Source organism: Lynx rufus, unplaced genomic scaffold (genome assembly GCF_022079265.1).
Source record: "Lynx rufus isolate CCGP_SWC_20201006 ecotype Redwood Valley unplaced genomic scaffold, mLynRuf1.p SCAF_4, whole genome shotgun sequence".
Lineage (NCBI taxonomy): Eukaryota > Metazoa > Chordata > Mammalia > Carnivora > Felidae > Lynx > Lynx rufus.
In genome coordinates, this window is record NW_025814856.1 from 10,284,795 (window position 1) to 10,305,173 (window position 20,379).

The following is a 20,379-nucleotide window of genomic DNA, read 5'->3' on the forward strand; positions in this document are numbered from 1 at the left end:
TCCTGGGAACAGAGAATTAGCAGGAAAAAAAATTCCTTTCTGTCCAGACCAGTGGCCCAGAGGGAAACAAGGTGCTCCAGCGTGGGACTAACAATGGAAACAGCGCCTAATGAGCAGACACAGGGAGCTATAAATATCTCCTCTGCCATCCTAACCATGGTGCTCCTTGTGCAGGACAGGACATGGTTGTTGCTCTCGGATTCCTAAGTCTGGCTGGGGGACCCATGCTTCACTCCTTCCTGCTGTCCTGTCTGGGAACAGAGCCTTGGTTTCCATCATCGACCATCAAGGGGGAATTTCAGTCCTCCACACAGAGACACTCCTCTTGTAGACCCCATCCAGGTGAGTCTGAGAGCTCAGCAGGTATTTCAGGAAAGGATCAGAAAGAATGGAATTTGAGAACCTTTTCTTGAGGTCACCTGAGAGCCTAAGCAGCCTGGCCCAGAGTCAAGAGATACCATGTTTGTTTGTTAGGTTGACTTTTAAAAATTTGAACACAATTTACTTAACACATTTTTTAAAAGAAGTGTTTGTTGGACTCAGCAATACAAGGATCACTGGTGATGCTGAGCGGTGGGAATGGAAGTCCAATTGGATGAGACTGAAGAAGGAAAAGGGGGCAGGTGCGTAAAGAGGTTCCAGTGAAATTAGCACGTATCCACGGAGTTTTGCAGCTAACGGGAGTAGGGAAACAGAGTAGGAGGCTTGGAGATACGAGCAGCGGGATGGGAGCATTTTACACTTTTTTTCATTTGGGGTACATTTAACTTGTTCTTTATCTCTTAGAAGGATCCAGCCTCCTGAAGGTAAATACTCCCTTGTGACAGTGGTTTTTGAGACACACATTTCAAGTATCATCTCTCTCTTTGGTATTTACCAGAAAGAAATAATAGACTTAGTATGACTGAAGGGATATGCCAAGGAGCATTTTGGCCACAATTTTATTACCAAGGAGGCTGAATAGGTTTTAGACTTTGTTAGCCACTTACTTCCTATAAGCAAATTTTTTGGTAAGTATGTTGCTTTTCTGTACTGGGAACTGAGTGCTTTTATTGTTGTTTTATTGCATTCTTTCAAAAAACAATCGCAATCTTTCACCAAGTTTGCTGTTTGCCACTTAATATTTCTGTTGTGTGTACATGTATTTATGGGATTGAGAGAGAGTCTAGATATATTGTGTGCTCAAATCTCTCAGTTGGTCATATCGTGTTCCCCTCATTGCTTTTATTTATTTTTTTTGGGGGGGGGGACAGAGAGAGACAGAGCATGAACGGGGGAGGGACAGAGAGAGAGGGAGACACAGAATCGGAAACAGGCTCCAGGCTCCGAGCCATCAGCCCAGAGCCCGACGTGGGGCTCGAACTCACGGACCGCGAGATCGTGACCTGGCTGAAGTCGGACGCTTAACCGACTGCGCCACCCAGGCGCCCCCCCTCATTGCTTTTAAACATCGAAATTCTTCCACATCCTTACTAGTAAGAAGTGCTTTTCCATATATTGCTGTGTTATGTCACATCTGACTTTCCTTATTTCTGCCATTTTATATTTTGAAGTTAGATCTGTTTTTTAAAATAGGAATCACCTCCCGTCCTTATGTGCAACATGTTCTTTTGTATTTAACTAAAGATTCCCTACATCTTTTCCATCGGCATGATTGAGTCCGTTTATGGTTACATACAATAAAATTATAGCTTTAGCTACTGCTTCCTCCACTGTATGTTAAAAACTATATTTTCCCATCATTTATTTCCAAGCTTTTACCCATTTCGTCCTGAATCAGAGACCCATGTGGATATGATTATTGCTCTTTTACATCTTTTCTGTAAGACATTAGTGTTGGATCATTGTTCAATTTTGTTTAATACAGTTACTAGAATCCATCATGTTTAACACGATTTTCGTTTCCCTACTGTACTTTTTTTAATACATTCTCATGTTCTTAGAACTTGTTTCTGTATGAATGCACACCTTTGTGACCAAAAGATGCAAACAAAGCAGGTGAGGCCCCTGCTCCTTTGGGTCCTATATTATACTGGAGAAGAGAGCAAAGAAATAAGTGCTTATATGACATAGGGTCTTCAAGGATAACTCATAGAAAGAAAGGGGATAGATGGTCACGGAACGTGCATTATTTTGCACAGTACAGTCTGGGAAGGTTTCTGCATGTCAGACAAGGAACAGAGTAACGGGACTGGAGTGTTCCCACTGGATGTGGCAAAACAAAGATCAAACCCCAGAGCCCGAGATAACAAAGGAAAGAATACCACCAAGGAAAGTGAGGAAAGGGTCAGCCACATCCACTGTTGGGCCACATAAAAACAGGCGTGGTCAAATAGACAGGGAATAGGTACATTAATAACAATCAGGTCAGGGGCCCGAGGTGGACACCATGATGAGGCAAGTGGAGTCATCAGCCCGGGCTCCCTGGAGTCTGACTTAACATCAGCACCCAAACTCACTACATTTTCTCTCGGCAACCAGGCTCCTATAATGGACTCGCCATTCACACTGCTTTTTTCCCACATGAGCAGGCAACGGTCTTCTGTTAAAACTACTTTTCCCATTATACCAGTGGATTCCATTTTTTGTACTGTCCACAGGAAACATGTCTTTGACATTATGATCCAGAATGTGTGCACATGCAAATACACAAATCCACATGGATGCTCACACGTGTGTGCACACACGCACACACACAAATACACACACACACGCGGCTGAACAAACAGGATGACCACTCATAAACTAACAGGAAGGATCTATGCTGAACTTTTTATATATATTCACCTAATCTGTCGAGCACCTTGGAGGGTGGATACCACTGCCCCCACCATACTAGTGAGAATATTAACACTTTAGAACTATTTGCTTGTCTTCCCAAATTCAAACAGTTAACATTTTTTGGTGGATCTAAAATTCAAAGCTCATTAACTGATCCCAAAGTTGTCCAAAGTTGTGTGTGTTTATCATATAGAAAAACCTGTTACCATTTGATCTTGATAAATCCCCGCTATTTTTGTATGCTGTGTATTTGCTTTTGTCAGTTGGGGATTTATTCCTTTTACTCATATTTCCAGTGGATGTTTATACTTTATGTGTCTTGACACGATAAATACAGCACTCTTTTCTCTTTTGGAGAAATTGGATTTTGTTGCTTTATTAGTCATACTGGGCATATGGGGGTAAACCTAGGATTGGAATGCAACCAGAACCAGGGAAGCTTTCTTATCATCACAATCTCTCAGGGACCACCTGGGCTTATGAGATCTTTCTCCCTGCTCTTCCTTTGCTCTGTCTCCTTCTGAGTTTTTTATACTTCTCTAAATGCAGAAGAGAAGAATGGTCATATTAAAATGGAGCAGCGTGTTTTCATGTTCATGGGAATCTTACCAACTGGAAACTGGGTACTTTTCTATATTCTTTAGGATAATGACAATTTGATATTGAGAACTTCACCTGTATCATTTCTTTCCTAAATATTGTAACTAGGGGTGAGAAGAACCCATAGTCACCTGGCCCCAGAAGGCTGTGGTGGGCCAGTGTGGGCCCTCAAAATACAGATGCCAGAATGTTAACCATCATTGGAAGTAAGAAGGAGATCTACTTTTATTTGCAGGATTCCTTAGGGACAAAATTAATGAAGTGCAAGGAACACTAGGCAAAGGAAAGGCTCCCTGTGTCGTGAAGTTTCAGCTGTAGCAGGAGGCCACCTCGTTCCTCAACAGTCCCTGCCATCACCTCTCTCTTACTCCTTTCCTGACCACACTGCCTCCATTTTTATACCTGGGTACCTGAAACAAATGCCTTCCTCAGGGCCTTTGAACTGGCTTTTCTTCCTGCAGAGCCCACACTTCCCCAGATAACCTCATGTCTTCCGTGCACATATCCCAGAAGTCTCTCTTCAAATGTCACCTTGCTTTTAGGTCTTCCTGAACTCCCCGTAAAGATAATAACCCAACCATTTTCTTTTATGCCTGCTTTTCCCACACACACACATCATTGTAATTATACCATTTCTGCCATGTTACTAGTGCCCATTTGTGCTAATATTAATCTTTTTTTTTCTAATTTTTAGTCACCACCACCACCACATGGCACCAGGCAATGATACCCAAATTTCAGAATTTCTTCTTCTGGGATTATCAGATGAACCAGAATTACAGCCACTCATATTTGGGCTTTTCCTCTCCATGTACCTGATCATTGTGTTTGGAAACCTGCTCATCGTCCTAGCTGTCAGCTCTGACTCCCACCTCCACACACCCATGTACTTCTTCCTGGCCAACCTGTCCTTTGTGGACATCTGCTTCACCTCTGCTGTCATCCCAAAGATGCTCTGGAACATCCAGACTCAGAGCAAAGTCATAACCTATGCAGGCTGCATCACACAGATGTACTTTTTCCTACTCTTTGTAGAATTAGACATCTTTCTCCTGACTGTGATGGCTTATGACCGCTTTGTGGCCATCTGTCACCCCCTGAACTACATGGTCATCATGAACCCCCGGCTCTGTGGACTGCTGGTTCTGGTGTCCTGGATCATGTGTGCCCTGAATTCCTTGTTAGAAAGCTTAATGGTATTGCGGCTCTCCTTCTGTACAGTCAGGGAAATCCCCCACTTTTTCTGTGAACTCAATCAGATGATCCAACTTGCCTGTTCTGACACTTTTCTCAATAACATGGTGATGTATTCTGGAATTATGCTGCTGGCTGGTGGTCCCTTTGTTGGGATCCTTTACTCTTACTCTAAGATAGTTTCCTCCATACATGGGATCTCATCAGCTCAGGGCAAGTATAAAGCATTTTCCACCTGTGTGTCTCACCTCTCCGTTGTCTCTCTATTTTATTGTACTGGCCTGGGAGTGTACCTCAGCTCTGCTGCTACCCAGAGCTCCCACTCAAGTGCCACAGCCTCAGTGGTGTATACAGTGGTCACACCCATGCTGAACCCCTTCATCTACAGCCTGAGGAACAAAGACATGAAGGGGGCTCTGATGCGGAGAAAGGGGAACACTTTTGCAGTGTTGGTGGGAATGCAAACTGGTGCAGCCACTCTGGAAAACAGGATGGAGGTTCCTCAAGAAATTAAAAACAGAACTACCCAATGATCCAGCAATTGCACTACTAGGTATTTATCCAAAGGACACAAAAATGCTGACTCGAGGGGGCACACACACCCCCATGTTTTTAGCAGCACTATCAAAAATAGCCAAATTAGGGAAGGAGACTAAATTTCCCTTGACTGATGAATGGATAAAGAAGATGTGGTGTATATATATAATGGAATATTTCTCGGTGATCAAATAAATGAAATCTTGCCATTTGCCATTTGTGGATGGAAGTAGAGTGTATTACGCTAAATAAGTCAGCCAGAGAAAGACAAGTATATGATTTTGCTCATGTGGAATTTAAGAAACACAACAGATGCACATAGGTCAAGAGATAGAAAAATAAAACAAGATAAAAACAGAGAGGGAGGCAAACCAAAAGAGACTCTTAAATACAGAGAACAACAGAGGGTTGCTTGGGGTGGGGGGGGTGGGGGAGATGGCTTAAATGGGTGATGGGCATTAAGCAGGGCACCTGCTGTGCCCTGCTGTGATGAGCACTGGGTATTACATGTAAGTGATGAATCATTGGGTTCTACTCCTGAAACCAATACTACACCAAACGTTAACATGGATTTCAATAAAAAAACAAAAAGCAAACTGGGTTCAAAATCCTTCATTACTCTTTTCAGATACTGAGGTGACTTTTTATAAGAACAGAATTTTTTGGAATAAGAACTGTAAGTTGCAAGTTCATGAGAGATCTGGTTGTATTAAATTATTTATCACACACCTGCTTTAATAAAAGGTGAAATGTTAAAAAAAAAAAGATTGTCGACTATGTGGCTCCATTTGTGTATAATTCAAGAAGATGCACACTAAGCTTTAATTTCTCTGTTATATTATTGTGAAGATGTAATCCAACTGAGCCTCCATATCCTTATTTCTGAAGGTAATGTGGGGTAATGAGCCCTAACTCCAGACAGATGGTGTGAGGAATAAATGAAAGGCGTAGAGCACTTTGCTGGATCTGAAGAAAATATTCAAGGTTAAGGTTGTGATATGTATACGTGTGTGTTCATTTATGTCCATCTTTCTCTCAAATAAACACATTAATATGCATACATGTAGATGCACAGAGGACTTACTAAAATCCCATCTATTATGTTGAAAAAAAATGTTAAATATGGCAGAGGGGGGTGGGGAGGATCATAATGAAAAGAATAAACATTCAAGTCAACATAAACTAGAAAGAATAGAATTTTGACACAAAGACTTAAAATGGAACAGGTGACCTCAATTTTAAAAAGAAATTGTCTTTTATATATACAATGGAATCCTACTTGGCAATGAGAAAGAATGAAATATGGCCATTTGTAGCAACATGGATAGAACTGGAGAGTGTTATGCTAAGTGAAATAAGTCATACAGAGAAAGACAGATACCTTATGTTTTCACTCTTATGTGGATCCTGAGAAACTTAACAGAAGACCATGGGGGAGGGGAAGGGAAAAAAAAGGTTAGAGAGGGAGGGAGGCAAACCATAAGAGACTCTTAAAAACTGAGAACAATCTGAGGGTTGATGGGGGGTGGGAGGGAGGGGGGGTGGGTAATTGGGTATTGATGAGGGCACCTGTTGGGATGAGCACCGGGTGTTGTATGGAAACCAATTTGACAATAAATTTCATATTAAGAATAAATAAATAATAAAAAGGAATTGTCTTTTATCTCAAATCTTCAAAGGCCTCAGAGTCAAAACCACATTTACATGTATGTAGTGAGAAATCACTGTCCAGCAAGTAGGGCAGAATATCTCCAAACTGAAACTAAATTCTTTCCATTTAAGGTGGGATTTCAATACCAAATGCCTTTACCCAAGGGAAAGTTCACTGAATGAATTGAAAGGCTCAAATCCTGCTCCTATAAACAATATATTTCTGAACAAACTTCTGCATTCGATTCCTGATGCTGCTACAATAAATGACTACACTTGTGGCTTAAAACAAAGATTTATCCAAAGTTTCTAGGTCAGAAGCCTGAAATGGGTCTCGCTGGGCTAAAATTAAGAGATCATCAAGGCTGTGATCCTTCTGGACACTCCAGAAGAGAATTCATTCCGTTTCCCATTTCTATTTTTTAGTGGCTTTCCTATTTTTTAGTGGCAACCTGCATTTTTTGTCTAGTGGCCCTTCCTCTAGCCCGCAGCATTGTGTCTGAAAATGTCTCTCTGATTCCAATTCTTTTCTTCCATTTTCTGCATTTAAAATGCTTGTTTATAAATAACCCAGTGAAGAAATGGGCAGAAAACATGAATAGACACTTCTCTAAAGAAGACATCCAGATGGCCAACAGGCACATGAAAAGATGTTCAGCGTCGCTCCTTATCAGGGAAATACAAATCAAAACCACACTCAGGTATCACCTCACGCCAGTCAGAGTGGCCAAAATGAACAAATCAGGAGACTATAGATGCTGGAGAGGATGTGGAGAAACGGGAACCCTCTTGCACTGTTGGTGGGAATGCAAATTGGTGCAGCCGCTCTGGAAAGCAGTGTGGAGGTTCCTCAGAAAATTAAAAATAGACCTACCCTATGACCCAGCAATAGCACTGCTAGGAATCTACCCAAGGGATACAGGAGTACTGATGCATAGGGGCACTTGTACCCCAATGTTTATAGCAGCACTCTCAACAATAGCCAAATGTTGGAAAGAGCCTAAATGTCCATCAACTGATGAATGGATAAAGAAATTGTGGTATATATACACAATGGAATACTACGTGGCAATGAGAAAAAATGAAATATGGCCTTTTGTAGCAACGTGGATGGAACTGGAGAGTGTGATGCTAAGTGAAATAAGCCATACAGAGAAAGACAGATACCATATGGTTTCACTCTTATGTGGATCCTGAGAAACTTAACAGGAACCCATGGGGGAGGGGAAGGAAAAAAAAAAAAAGGACGTTAGAGTGGGAGAGAGCCAAAGCATAAGAGACTGTTAAAAACTGAGAATAAACTGAGGGTTGATGGGGGGTGGGAGGGAGGGGCGGGTGGGTGATGGGTATTGAGGAGGGCACCTTTTGGGATGAGCACTGGGTGTTGTATGGAAACCAATTTGTCAATAAACTTCATATAAAAAAAATAAAAAAAAAATAAAAAAAAAATAAAAGCTACACCCTGTTTGTCTCTTCTCCTAAAAAAAAAATAAAAAAAAAATAAAATAAATAAAAAAAAATAAAATAAAATGCTTGTTTATTTGTTTGTTTTGAGAGAGAGAGACAGGGAGAAAGAGACCAAGCATGAGCAGGGGAGGGCCAGAGAGAGAGAGAGAGAGAGAGAGAATCCCACGCATTCTCTGCTCTATCAGCACAAAGTCAGAAATGGGGCTCAGTCCCACAAACTGTGAGATCATGACCTGAACCAAAATCAAGAGCTGCACTATTAACCTAGTGAGCCACCCAGGCACCCCCTTCCTCTTTCACATTTAAAGGACCGCTGTGATTGCTCTAATCCCATCCCGATAATCTAGGCTAATCTTTTTTTTTTTATCAAATTCAGTGATTAGCAGACTTATTCCACCTCCTGGCTACATTCCTCTTAGTCTGTAAACAAATGTTTTCAAAAGTTTTTTGGATTAGGATGTGGACATCTTTTGGAAGCCCTTATTCTGCCTACTCCATAGTTTTTGCTCAAATATAAATTATTTGCTGTCACTCAAGAGCCCTTAGGTAAAAGAATTGAACACAGAATTTATCAACACCTATAGAGTTATGTGAAAAACTTTTCCTTCAAAATCACATATACAGAAGATTCCTGGTGGAGAAGACCTAAAACTGCCTACACGTGTCTCTAACACAGGAGCACAGCCTTGCTCTCAAGCTGTGCTCCACAGACCAGGACCCACAGCATCAACACCACCGGGGAGTTTATTAGAAACACAGAGTCCCTGGAGACCTAGAGACCTAATGCATCATAATTGGCATTTTAACTACAAACTCTGGCGATTTGTACACACAATGCAGGTAGAGCAGTGCCGGTCTCGAGTAATATTTCTCACTTTCTCACCGTTGACATTTGGGGCTGGGTGAATATTTGTATTGGGTGCTGTCCTATGGGTTATAGGTGTTTGGCAACATCCTCTTACACATGGCCAAATATCCCCACGGGCAAACTCCTGCCTGGTTGAGAACCGCTGTGCCAGGGTTTGAGAACTGGAAGCATCGTGACCGAATTCCAATCAAGGCTTCATCCAGCACGACAATTTATAACTGTGATATTATGATTTGTAATAAAAAAAATCATTTGGTCTACATCCCCATATCTGGTACAGAGCTCCTAAAACTCTTCCAATTTCCTAAGTGATGGGAGTCATAAAGACGTCTTGTGTTGCGGGGGAGGGGCATCTTGGTGGCAGTCAGGAAAGGGTCCAACTCTTGATATCATCTCACGATTTGTGAGATCTTCACTGTTAGCACAGAGGCTGCTTGGGATTCTCTCTCTCTTTCTCTCTCTCTCTCCACCCCCCTCAAAATAAATCAATGTAGTTAAGGGGGAAAAAATGTCTTCTGTCAGGTTAATGAAGTGACGTTGAGAGGGGCTACTGGCCAGGAAGACCAACCGTGTTATTAGAAGACTGAAACTTCACATCCCAGCCACTGACCTCCTGGGAAGAAGGAGGGTCTGAAGATTGAGTCTAATCACCAATGGCCAATGATTTAATCAACTGTGTCTACATAGTGAATCTTCGATAAAACCCAAAAGGATGGTTCAGAGAGATTTCAGGTTGGTGAATGTGAGACGTGTGGGAGATGGTTTATTTTCAGAAATACCAAATAGGGAGGAGCCATTTTGGCAGAACAGCCTGGAAGCTTTTTGTGTGTCTCACGTCCATGAAGTACAGCCAGACCAACACTAAACCATCCTACACACCTAGAAAACCGATTGGAAGATTAACACAACAATCTGCACAACCTGAACCACAGAATTCAGCAGGTACGTGTCACGGAGAGCTGAACTTGGGGAGCAAGAAGCCCCGAAGGTAGGGAACCCCTTTTGCAGGCGGAGAGAGGACGGAGACTGGGCGGGGAGCATACAGGAAAAGCACCCCTCCCCAAAAGCAGCTGGAAAGAAAGTGTAAAATTGGAAACAGCCGCAGGGACGAAATTACAAAGGAAGAAAAGAGAAAGGAGAGGGTTTAAATTCCATTAAGACTGTAAACAGGGGCGCCTGGGTGGTGCAGTCGGTTAAGCGTCCGACTTCAGCCAGGTCACGATCTCGCGGTCCGTGAGTTCGAGCCCCGCGTCGGGCTCTGGGCTGATGGCTCGGAGCCTGGAGCCTGTTTCCGATTCTGTGTCTCCCTCTCTCTCTGCCCCTCCCCCGTTCATGCTCTGTCTCTCTCTGTCCCAAAAATAAATAAACGTTGAAAAAAAAATTAAAAAAAAAAAAGACTGTAAACAAGGGGAGCACAAAGACTGCAACTCCGCAGCTCCCTACCTGGCGGTGCGCTGGTGGGAAGGTGAATCCCCAGGAACAGAGTGGGGTCCAGGAGGTTCTCGGGCCACACAGGGAAAAGCGGTTCTACTGACGGAAGGACATTCGGTAGAGACTGTTGAGGCCACCTGGTCCCAGCAGACTCCGGAAGGCGGCCACACTCGCTGGTGCTGGGACGAGGTCGTTGAGGGTGAAGCCTGGTGCCAGATGTGTGTTGTGATTTTTCACAGTCCCTGAAACGCTGAGGCTACACCGTCTCGCGATCTTTTTGGGGGGGCGGGCTGACACCTGGCCGCAGTCTCAGGGCACCGGCACCAGCAGGGTCCAGCAAGCGTTCCTGGGTGCAGCCAACATTCGGCCATTGCTCATTCGGCCACTGCTCAGTGAGACCTTCCCGCAGAGGGGTGGAGCAGGTCAAAGCCACAGTCCTTCGGAAGGGGCTGGGGAAAACGGCCGCATCTGAGACAAAACGTGGGCGAGAGGTACTGCCTGGGGCCTGGTCACGGAGAGTGGAAAAGCAGGGAGTGGATGAGAGCTGAAAACGGAGGACTGGTGCGCGATTGCCGATCGGGAGAACAGACTGGGTGGCTGGGTGGTGCCATTTTTCACCGCTCCCGCGCATGCGCCTGCGCACCGACAAGCCCTGCAACAATCCACCCCAGTAGGCTAGCAGCGCCATCTAGTGGAGAGCGGAGTTTTTACACCGAGCCCTGCCCAACTGGGCCAACTTCGCTCTTCAAGAGCACAAACCTCACCGCCGGCTTCATTTCTGGACTATAAAGAGCTACATGGACTGATTCTAGGGTAAAACGAAGCAATTTCAGTCCTACTTCAATCTGTTAGCAGGTTCGTCTATCCAATTTTTTCTCTCTCTCTCTTTTTTTCCTTTTTCTCTTTTACAATTCTTTTCTTTTTCTTGAATACAGAAAGAGAAACAACTCATTTTTATTTTCAATTTTTCTTAAAAATATCTGTCTTTAATTTTTATTACTATATCTTTTACTTTGGTGTAAATTTTTTCAACTTCTACTTTACTTCCATCTTTTTATTTTAGTCTACTTCAGTATACCCACCTTTTCAAATGTTCAAACAATTTCTTTTTTTTCTTTTTCTTTTTTCTTTTTCTTGAATGCAGAAAGAGAAAAACTTCAGTTTTACTTTCAATTTCTTTTAAAAATATTTTTATTTAATTTTTATTACTATATTTTTTGGTTTTACGTAAATTTTTTCAAATGCTATCTCACTCCCATCATTTTATTTTAGTCTATACAGTGTATTCACTTTTTCAAATTTTCAAACGATTTCTTTTTTTTCTTTTCTTTTTTATCTTTTTTCTCTTTTTCATTTCTTTTCTTTTTTCTTAAATACAGAAAATGAAAAAATTCATATTTCTTTTTAATTTTTATTAAAAATAGTTTTCTTTAATTTTTTCTACTATATTCCCTACTTCTGTGTATATTTTTTCAAATTCTATTTTACTCACATCATCTCATTGTAATCTACTTTAGTGTATTCATGTTTTCAAATTCTCAAACAATTTCCTTTTTTTTTCTCTAATCCGTCAAACCACTTCCAACACCCAGGCCAAAACAAACCTAGGATCTAGCATCATCTATTTGTGTGTGTGTGTGTGTGTGTGTGTGTGTGTGTGTGTGTGTTTATTTTTAATTTTAATATTTTTTTAATTTTAATTTTTTTAATTTCAATTTTCGACATCATTAATTCCTTTTCTCCCTTCAAAATGACAAAATGAAGGAATTCACCCCAAAAGAAAGAGCACAAACAAATGACAGCCAGGGATTTAACCAACACAGATACAAGCAAGATGTCTGAACCAGAATTTAGAATCATGATAATAAGAATACTAGCTGGAGTCAAAAATAGATTAGAACCCTTTCTGCAGAGATAAAAGAAGTAAAAAATAGCCAGAATGAAATTAAAAATGCTATAACTGAGCTGCAATCATGGATGGATGCAGTGGTGTCAAGGATGGACGAGGCAGAACAGAGAATCAGAGATATACAGGACAAACTTATAGAGAATAACGAAGCAGAAAAAAAAAGAGGGAGATTAAGGCAAAAGAGCACGATTTAAGACTTAGAGAAATCAGTGACTCATTAAAAAGGAACAACATCAGAATCATAGGGGTTCCAGAGGAGGAAGAGAGAAATAGGGGTATAAGGGTTATGTGAGCAAATCATAGTGGAAAACTTTCCTAACCTGGGGAAAGACACAGGCATCAAAATCCAGGAAGCACAGAGGACTCCCATTAGATTCAACAAAAACCAGCCATCAACAAGGCATATCATAGTCAAATTCACAAAATACTCAGGCAAGGAGAGAATCATAAAATCAGCAAGGAAAAAAAATCCCTAACCTACCAGGGAAGACAGATCAGGTTTGCAGCAGAACTATCCACAGAAACTTGGCAGGCCAGAAAGGAGTGGCAGGATATATTCAGTGTGCTGAGTCAGAAAAATATGCAGCCAAGAATTCTTTATCCAGCAAGGCTGTCATTCAAAATAGAAGGAGAGATTAAAAGTATCCCAGACAAACAAAAATTAAAGGAGTTTGTGACCACTGAACTGCAAGAAATTTTAAGGAGGACTCTCTGAGGAGAGAAAAGATGAATATATATATAAATAAATAAATACCAAAAGCAACAAAAGATTAGAAAGGACAAGAGAACACCACCAGAAACTCCAACTCTACAAGCATAATGGCAATAAATTCATATCTTTCAGTACTCACTCTAAACGTCAATAGACTCAATGCTCCAATCAAAAGACATAGTGTAACAGAATGGATAAGAAAATAAGACCCATCTATATGCTGTTTACAAGAGACCCATTTTAAACCTAAAGACACCTTCATTCAGATTGAAAATAAGGGGATGGAGCCATCTATCATGCTAATGGTTGCCAAAAGAAAGCTGGAGTAGCCATACTTATATCAGACAATTTAAACTTTAAAATAAAGATTGTTTTTTTTTTTATTTTTTTTTTTATATGAAGTTTATTGACAAATTGGTTTCCATACAACACCCAGTGCTCATCCCAAAAGGTGCCCTCCTCAATACCCATCACCCACCCGCCCCTCCCTCCCACCCCCCATCAACCCTCAGTTTGTTCTCAGTTTTTAACAGTCTCTTATGCTTTGGCTCTCTCCCACTCTAACATCCTTTTTTTTTTTTTTTTTTTCCTTCCCCTCCCCCATGGGTTCCTGTTAAGTTTCTCAGGATCCACATAAGAGTGAAACCATATGGTATCTGTCTTTCTCTGTATGGCTTATTTCACTTAGCATCACACTCTCCAGTTCCATCCACGTTGCTACCAAAGGCCATATTTCATTTTTTCTCATTGCCACGTAGTATTCCATTGTGTATATAAACCACAATTTCTTTATCCATTCATCAGTTGATGGACATTTAGGCTCTTTCCATAATTTGGCTATTGTTGAGAGTGCTGCTATGAACATTGGGGTACAAGTGCCCCTATGCATCAGTACTCCTGTATCCCTTGGGTAGATTCCTAGCAGTGCTATTGCTGGGTCATAGGGTACGTCTATTTTTAATTTTCTGAGGAACCTCCACACTGCTTTCCAGAGCGGCTGCACCAATTTGCATTCCCACCAACAGTGCAAGAGGGTTCCCGTTTCTCCACATCCTCTCCAGCATCTATAGTCTCCTGATTTGTTCATTTTGGCCACTCTGACTGGCGTGAGGTGATACCTGAGTGTGGTTTTGATTTGTATTTCCCTGATAAGGAGCGACACTGAACATCTTTTCATGTGCCTGTTGGCCATCTGGATGTCTTCTTTAGAGAAGTGTCTATTCATGTTTTCTGCCCATTTCTTCACTGGGTTATTTGTTTTTCGGGTGTGGAGTTTGGTGAGCTCTTTATAGATTTTAGATACTAGACCTTTGTCCGATATGTCATTTGCAAATATCTTTTCCCATTCCGTTGAAAAAAATAAATAAATAAAAAATAAAATAAAATAAAATAAAGATTGTATCAAGAGATGACAGAAGGGCATTATATCATAATCAAGGGGTCTACCCACCAAGAAGACCTAACAATTGCAAACATTTATGCGCCAAATGTGGCAGCACCCAAATATATAAATCAGTTAATCACAAACAAAAAGAAACTCATTGATAGTAATACCATAATAGTAGAAGACCAACACCCCACTCACAGCAATGGATAGATAATAATCAAAAAATCAACAAGGAAACAATGGCTTTGAATAATACATTGGACCAGATGGACTCCACAGATATATTCAGAACATTTCATCCTAAAGCAGCAGAATATACATTCTTCTCCAGTGCACATGGAACATTCTCCAGAATAGACCATATACTGGGACACAAATCAGCCCTAAGTAAGTACAAAGAGATCGAGATCATATCGTGCATATTTTCAGACCACAATGCTATGAAACTTGAAATCAACCACAAGAATTTGGACAGGTAACAAATACTTGGAGACTGAAGAGCATCCTACTTAAAGAATGAATTGGCTAACCAAGCAGTTAAAGAGGAAATTAGAAACTATATGGAAGTCAATGAAAATGATAACACCACAACCCAAAACCTCTGGGATGCAACAAAGGTGGTCATAAGAGGAAATTATATAGCAATCCAGGCCTTCCTAAAGAAGGAAGAAAGATCTCAGATACACAACCTAACCTTATGCCTTAAGGAGCTGGAAAAAGAACAGCAAATAAAACCCAAAACCAGCAGAAAGCAGGAGATAATAAAGATTAAAGCAGAAATTAATGCTACCAAAACAAACAAAACAAAACAGTAGAACAGATCAATGAAACCAGAAGCTGGTTCTTCAAAAGAATTAACAAAATTGATAACCCCCTAGCCAGTTTGATCGAAAAGAAAAAGGAAAGGACCCAAATAAATAAAATCAAGAATGAAAGAGGAGAAATCACAACCAACATAGCAGAAATATAAACAATAATAAGAGAATATTATGAGCAATTATATACCAATAAAATGGGCAATCTGGAAGAAATGGACAAATTCCTAGAAACATATACACTACCAAAACTGAAACAGGAAGAAATAGAAAATTTGAACAGACACATAACCAGTAAAGAAATCCAAGTTATAATCAAAAATCTCCTTAAAAAAAAGTCTAGGACCAGTTGGCTTTCCAGAAGAATTCTACCAAACATTTAAAGAAGAGTTAACATTTATTCTCTTGAGGCTGTTCCAAAAAATAGAAATAGAAGGAAAACTTCCAAACTCTTCCTATGAAGCCAGCATTACCTTGATTCCAAAACCAGACAAAGACCCCACTAAAAAGGAGAACTATAGACCAACTTCCCTGATGAACATGGATGCAAAAATCCTCAACAAGATACTAGCCAACTGGATCCAACAATACATTAAAAAAATTACTCACCACGACCAAATGGGATTTATCCCTGGGATGCAGGGCTGGTTCAGTATCCACAAAACAATTAATGTGACTCATCATATCAATAGAAGAAAGGACAAGAACCATATGATCCTCTCAATAGATGAAGAGAAAGCATTTGACAAAATACAGCAATGTTTCTTGATAAAAACCCTCAAGAAAGTAGGGATAGAAGGATCACACCTCGAGATCATAAAAGCCATATATGAATGACCCAACACTAATATCATCCTCAGTGGGGAAAAACTGAGAGCTTTCCCCCTAAGGTCAGGAACAAGACAGAGATGTCTACTCTCGCCACTGTTATTCAACATAGTATTGGAAGTCTTAGCGTCTGCAATCAGACAATACAAAGAAATGAAAGGCATCCAAATCAGCCAGGAGGAATTCAAGCTTTCACTCTTCGCAGATGACATGATACTCTATATGAAAAACCAAAAAAATTCCACCAAAAACTGATAGAACTGATTCATGAATTCAACAAAGTTGCAGGATATAAAATCAATGCGCAGAAATCGGTTGCATTCCTATACACCAACAATGAAGCGTCAGAAAGAGAAATCAAGGAATCGATCCATTTACAGTTGCACAAAAAAACCATAAAATACCTAGGAATAAATCTAACCAAAGAGGTGAAAAATCTATACACTGAAAACTATAGAAATCTTATGAAAGAAATTGAAGAAGACACGAAGAAACGGAAAAAGATTCCATACTCCTGGATAGGAAGAACAAATATTGTTAAAATGTTGATACTACCCAAAGCAATCTACATATTCAATGCAATCCCTATCAAAGTAACACCAGCATTCTTCACAGAGCTAGAACAAATAATCCTAAAATTTGTATGGAACCAGAAAAGACCCCAAATAGCCAAAGCAATCTTGAAAAAGAAAACCAAAGCAGGAGGCATCACAATCCCAGACTTCAAGCTATACTACAAAGCTGTAATCATCAAGACAGTATGGTACTGGCACAAGAACAGATATTCAGATCAATGGAACAGAATAGAGACCCCAGAAATGGACCCACAAACGTCTGGCAAACTAATCTTTGACAAAGCAAGAAAGAGTATCCGATAGAATAAAGACAGTCTCTTCAGCAAGTGGCCCTGGGAAAACTGGACAGCAACATGCAGAAAAATGAACTTGGACCACTTTCTTACACCATACACAAAAATAAACTCAAAATGGATGAGAGATCTCAATGTAAGACAGGAAGCCATCAAAATCCTTGAGGAGAAAGCAGGCAAAAACCTCTTTGATCTTGGCTGCAGCTTCTTACTCAATGAAAGCAAGGGAAACAAAAGCAAAAAGGAACTACTGGGACCTCATCAAAATAAAATCTTCTGCACAGCAAAGGAAATAATCAACAAAACTAAAAGGCAACTGACAGAATGGGAGAAGATATTTGCAAATGACATATCAGATAACGGGTTAGTATCCAAAATCTATAAAGAACTTATCAAACTCAACACCCAAAACCAAATAATCCAATGAAGAAATGGGCAAAAGACACGAATAGACACTTCTCCAAGGAAGACATCCAGATGGCCAACCAACACATGAAGAGATGCTCAACATCACTCATCATCAAGGAAATACAAATCAAAACCACACTGAGATATCAACTCACACCTGTCAGAATGGCTAACATTAACAACTCAGGCAACAACAGATGTTGGTGAGGATGCAGAGAAAGAGGATCTCTTTTGCATTGTTGGTGGGAATGCAAGCTGGTGCAGCCACTCTGGAAAACAGTATGGAGGTTCCTCAAAAAACTAAAAATAGAACTACCCTAAGACCCAGCAATTGCACCACTAGGCATTTATCCATGGGATACAGGTGTGCTGTTTCGAAGGGACACATGCACCCTCATGTTTATAGCAGCACTATCAACAATAGCCAAAGTATGGAAGGAGCCCAAATGTTCATCAATGGATGGATGGATAAAGAAGATGTGGTGTATATATATATATATATATATATATGTATATATATATACATATATACATATATATATATATATATATATATATATATACACAATGAAGTATTACTCGGCAATCAAAAAGAATGAAACCTTGCCATTTGCAACTATGTGGATGGAACTGGAGGGTATTATGCTAAGTGAAATTAGTCAGTCAGAGAAAGACAAAAATCATATGACTTCACTCATATGAGGACTTTAAGAGACAAAACAGATGAACATAAGGGAAGGGAAACAAAAATAATATAAAAACAGGGAGGGGGACAAAACAGAAGAGACTCATAAATATGGAGAACAAACTGAAGGTTGCTAGAGGGGTTGTGGGAGGGAGAATGGGCTAAATGGGTAAGGGACATTAAGAAATCTACTCCTGAAATCATTGTTGCACTATATGCTAACTAATCTGGATATAAATTTTAAAAAATAAAAAATAAAATTAAAAAAAAAGAAATGCAACCAATTTCTATGCATTTATTTTATATCCTGCTACTTTGCTGAATTCATGGATCAGTTCTAGCAGTTTTTTGATGGAATCTTTTGAGTTTTCCACATAGGGAATAGCATGTCATCTGCGAAGAGTGAAAGTTTGACTTCCTTCTTGCTGATTTGGATGCCTTTTATTCCTTTGTGTTGTCTGATTGCTAAGCTAGGACTTCCAACACTATATTGAATAACAGTAGTGAGTGTGGACATCCCTGTCATGTTCCTGACCTTAGAGGGAATACTCTGTTTTTCTCCATTAAGGATGATATTAGCAGTGGGTCTTTCATATATGGCCTTTATGATCTTGAGGTACAGTCCTTCTACCCCTACTTTTTTGAGGGTTTTTATCAAGAAATGATGCTGTATTTTGTCAGATTCTTTCTTTGCATCTATTGAGATCATGTGGTTCTTGTCCTTTCTTTTTTTGGTGTAATGTATCACTTTGGTTGTTTTGCGAATATTGAACCAGCCCTGTATCCCAGGTATAAATCCCACTTGGTCGTGGCGAATGATTATTTTAATGTACTGTTGGATCCAGTTGGCTAGTAATTTGTTGAGAAATTTTGCATTGATGTTCATCAGGGAAAATGGTCTCCAGTTCTCCTTTCTGGTGGGATCTTTGTCTGGTTTTGGAATCAAGGTAACGCTGGCTTCAATGAGTTTGGAAGTTTTCCTTCCACTTCTGTTTTTTGGAACAGCTTCAAAAGAATAGGTGTTAACTCTTCTTTAAATGTTTCATAGAATTCCCTGGAAAGTCATCTGGCACCCTGGACTCTTGTTATTTGAGAGATTTTTGATTAATAATTCAATTTCTTTACTGGTTATGGGTCTGTTCAGTTTTTCTATTTCTTCTTGTTTCAGTTTTGATAGCGCATATGTTTCTAGGAATTTGTCCATTTCTTTGAGATTACCCAATTTATTAGTGTGTAATTGCTCATAATATTCTCTTATTATTGTTTGTATTTCTGCCATGTTGGTTGTGTTCTCTCCTCTTTCATTCTTGATTTTATTTATTTGGATCCCTTCCTTTTTCTTTTTGATCAAACTGGCTAAGGGGTTATCAATGTTGCTAATTCTTTCAAAGAACCAGATCCTGGTTTCATTTATCTGTTCTACTGGTTTTTTTGTTTTTTGTTTTTTGGGGGTTTTTTTTGGTTTCAATAGCATTGATTTCTGCTCTGATCTTTATTATTTCCCATCTTCTGCTGGTTTTCGGTTTATTTGCTGTTCTTTTTCGAGGCCTTAGGGTGTAAGGTTAGGTTGTGTATCTGAGACTTTTCTTCTTTCTTTAGGAAGGCCTGGATTGCTATACACTTCCCTCTTATGACCATTTTGCTGCATCTCAGAGGTTTTGGGCTGTGGTGTTATCATTTTCATTGACTTCCATATACTTTTTAATTTCCTCTTTAACTTCTTGGTTAGCCCACTCATTCTTTAGTAGGATGCTCTTTAGTCTCCAAGTATTTGTTGTCTTTCCAAAAAAATTTTTGTGGTTGATTTCGAGTTGTGGTCTGAAAATATGCATGGTATGATCTCTATCTTTTTGTGCTTGTTGAAGGCTGATTTGTGAAACAGTATGTGACCTAGTCTGGAGAATGTCCCATGTGCACTCGAGAAGAATGTGTATTCTGCTGCTTTAGGATGAAATGTTTTGAATATATCTGTTAAGTCCTTCCGATCCAGTGTGGGTTTTGTTTAGATGATCTCTCCATTGCTGTAAGTGGGGTGTTGAAGTCCCCTACTACTATGGTATTATTATCAATGAGTTTCTGTATGTTTATGAGTAATTGATTTATATATTTGGGGGCTTTCATGTTTGGAGCATAAATGTTTACAATTGTTAGATATTCTAGGTGGATAGACCCCCTAATTGTGATATAATGCCCTTCTTCATTTGGAGCATAAATGTTTACAATTGTTAGATATTCTAGG

At 40.0% G+C, this 20,379-nt stretch overlaps 1 protein-coding gene across 1 annotated transcript; it reads left to right on the forward strand.

The window, feature by feature from the left end:
- The first annotated feature begins 4,091 nt into the window (after nucleotides 1-4,091).
- Nucleotides 4,092-8,878, forward strand: LOC124524426 (olfactory receptor 7A5-like). Its single transcript, XM_047096697.1, has 2 exons — nucleotides 4,092-4,994; nucleotides 8,852-8,878. Exons 1-2 carry the CDS (start codon nucleotides 4,092-4,094, stop codon nucleotides 8,876-8,878), a joined length of 930 nt encoding a protein of 309 aa, XP_046952653.1.
- Nucleotides 8,879-20,379: the final 11,501 nt, after the last annotated feature.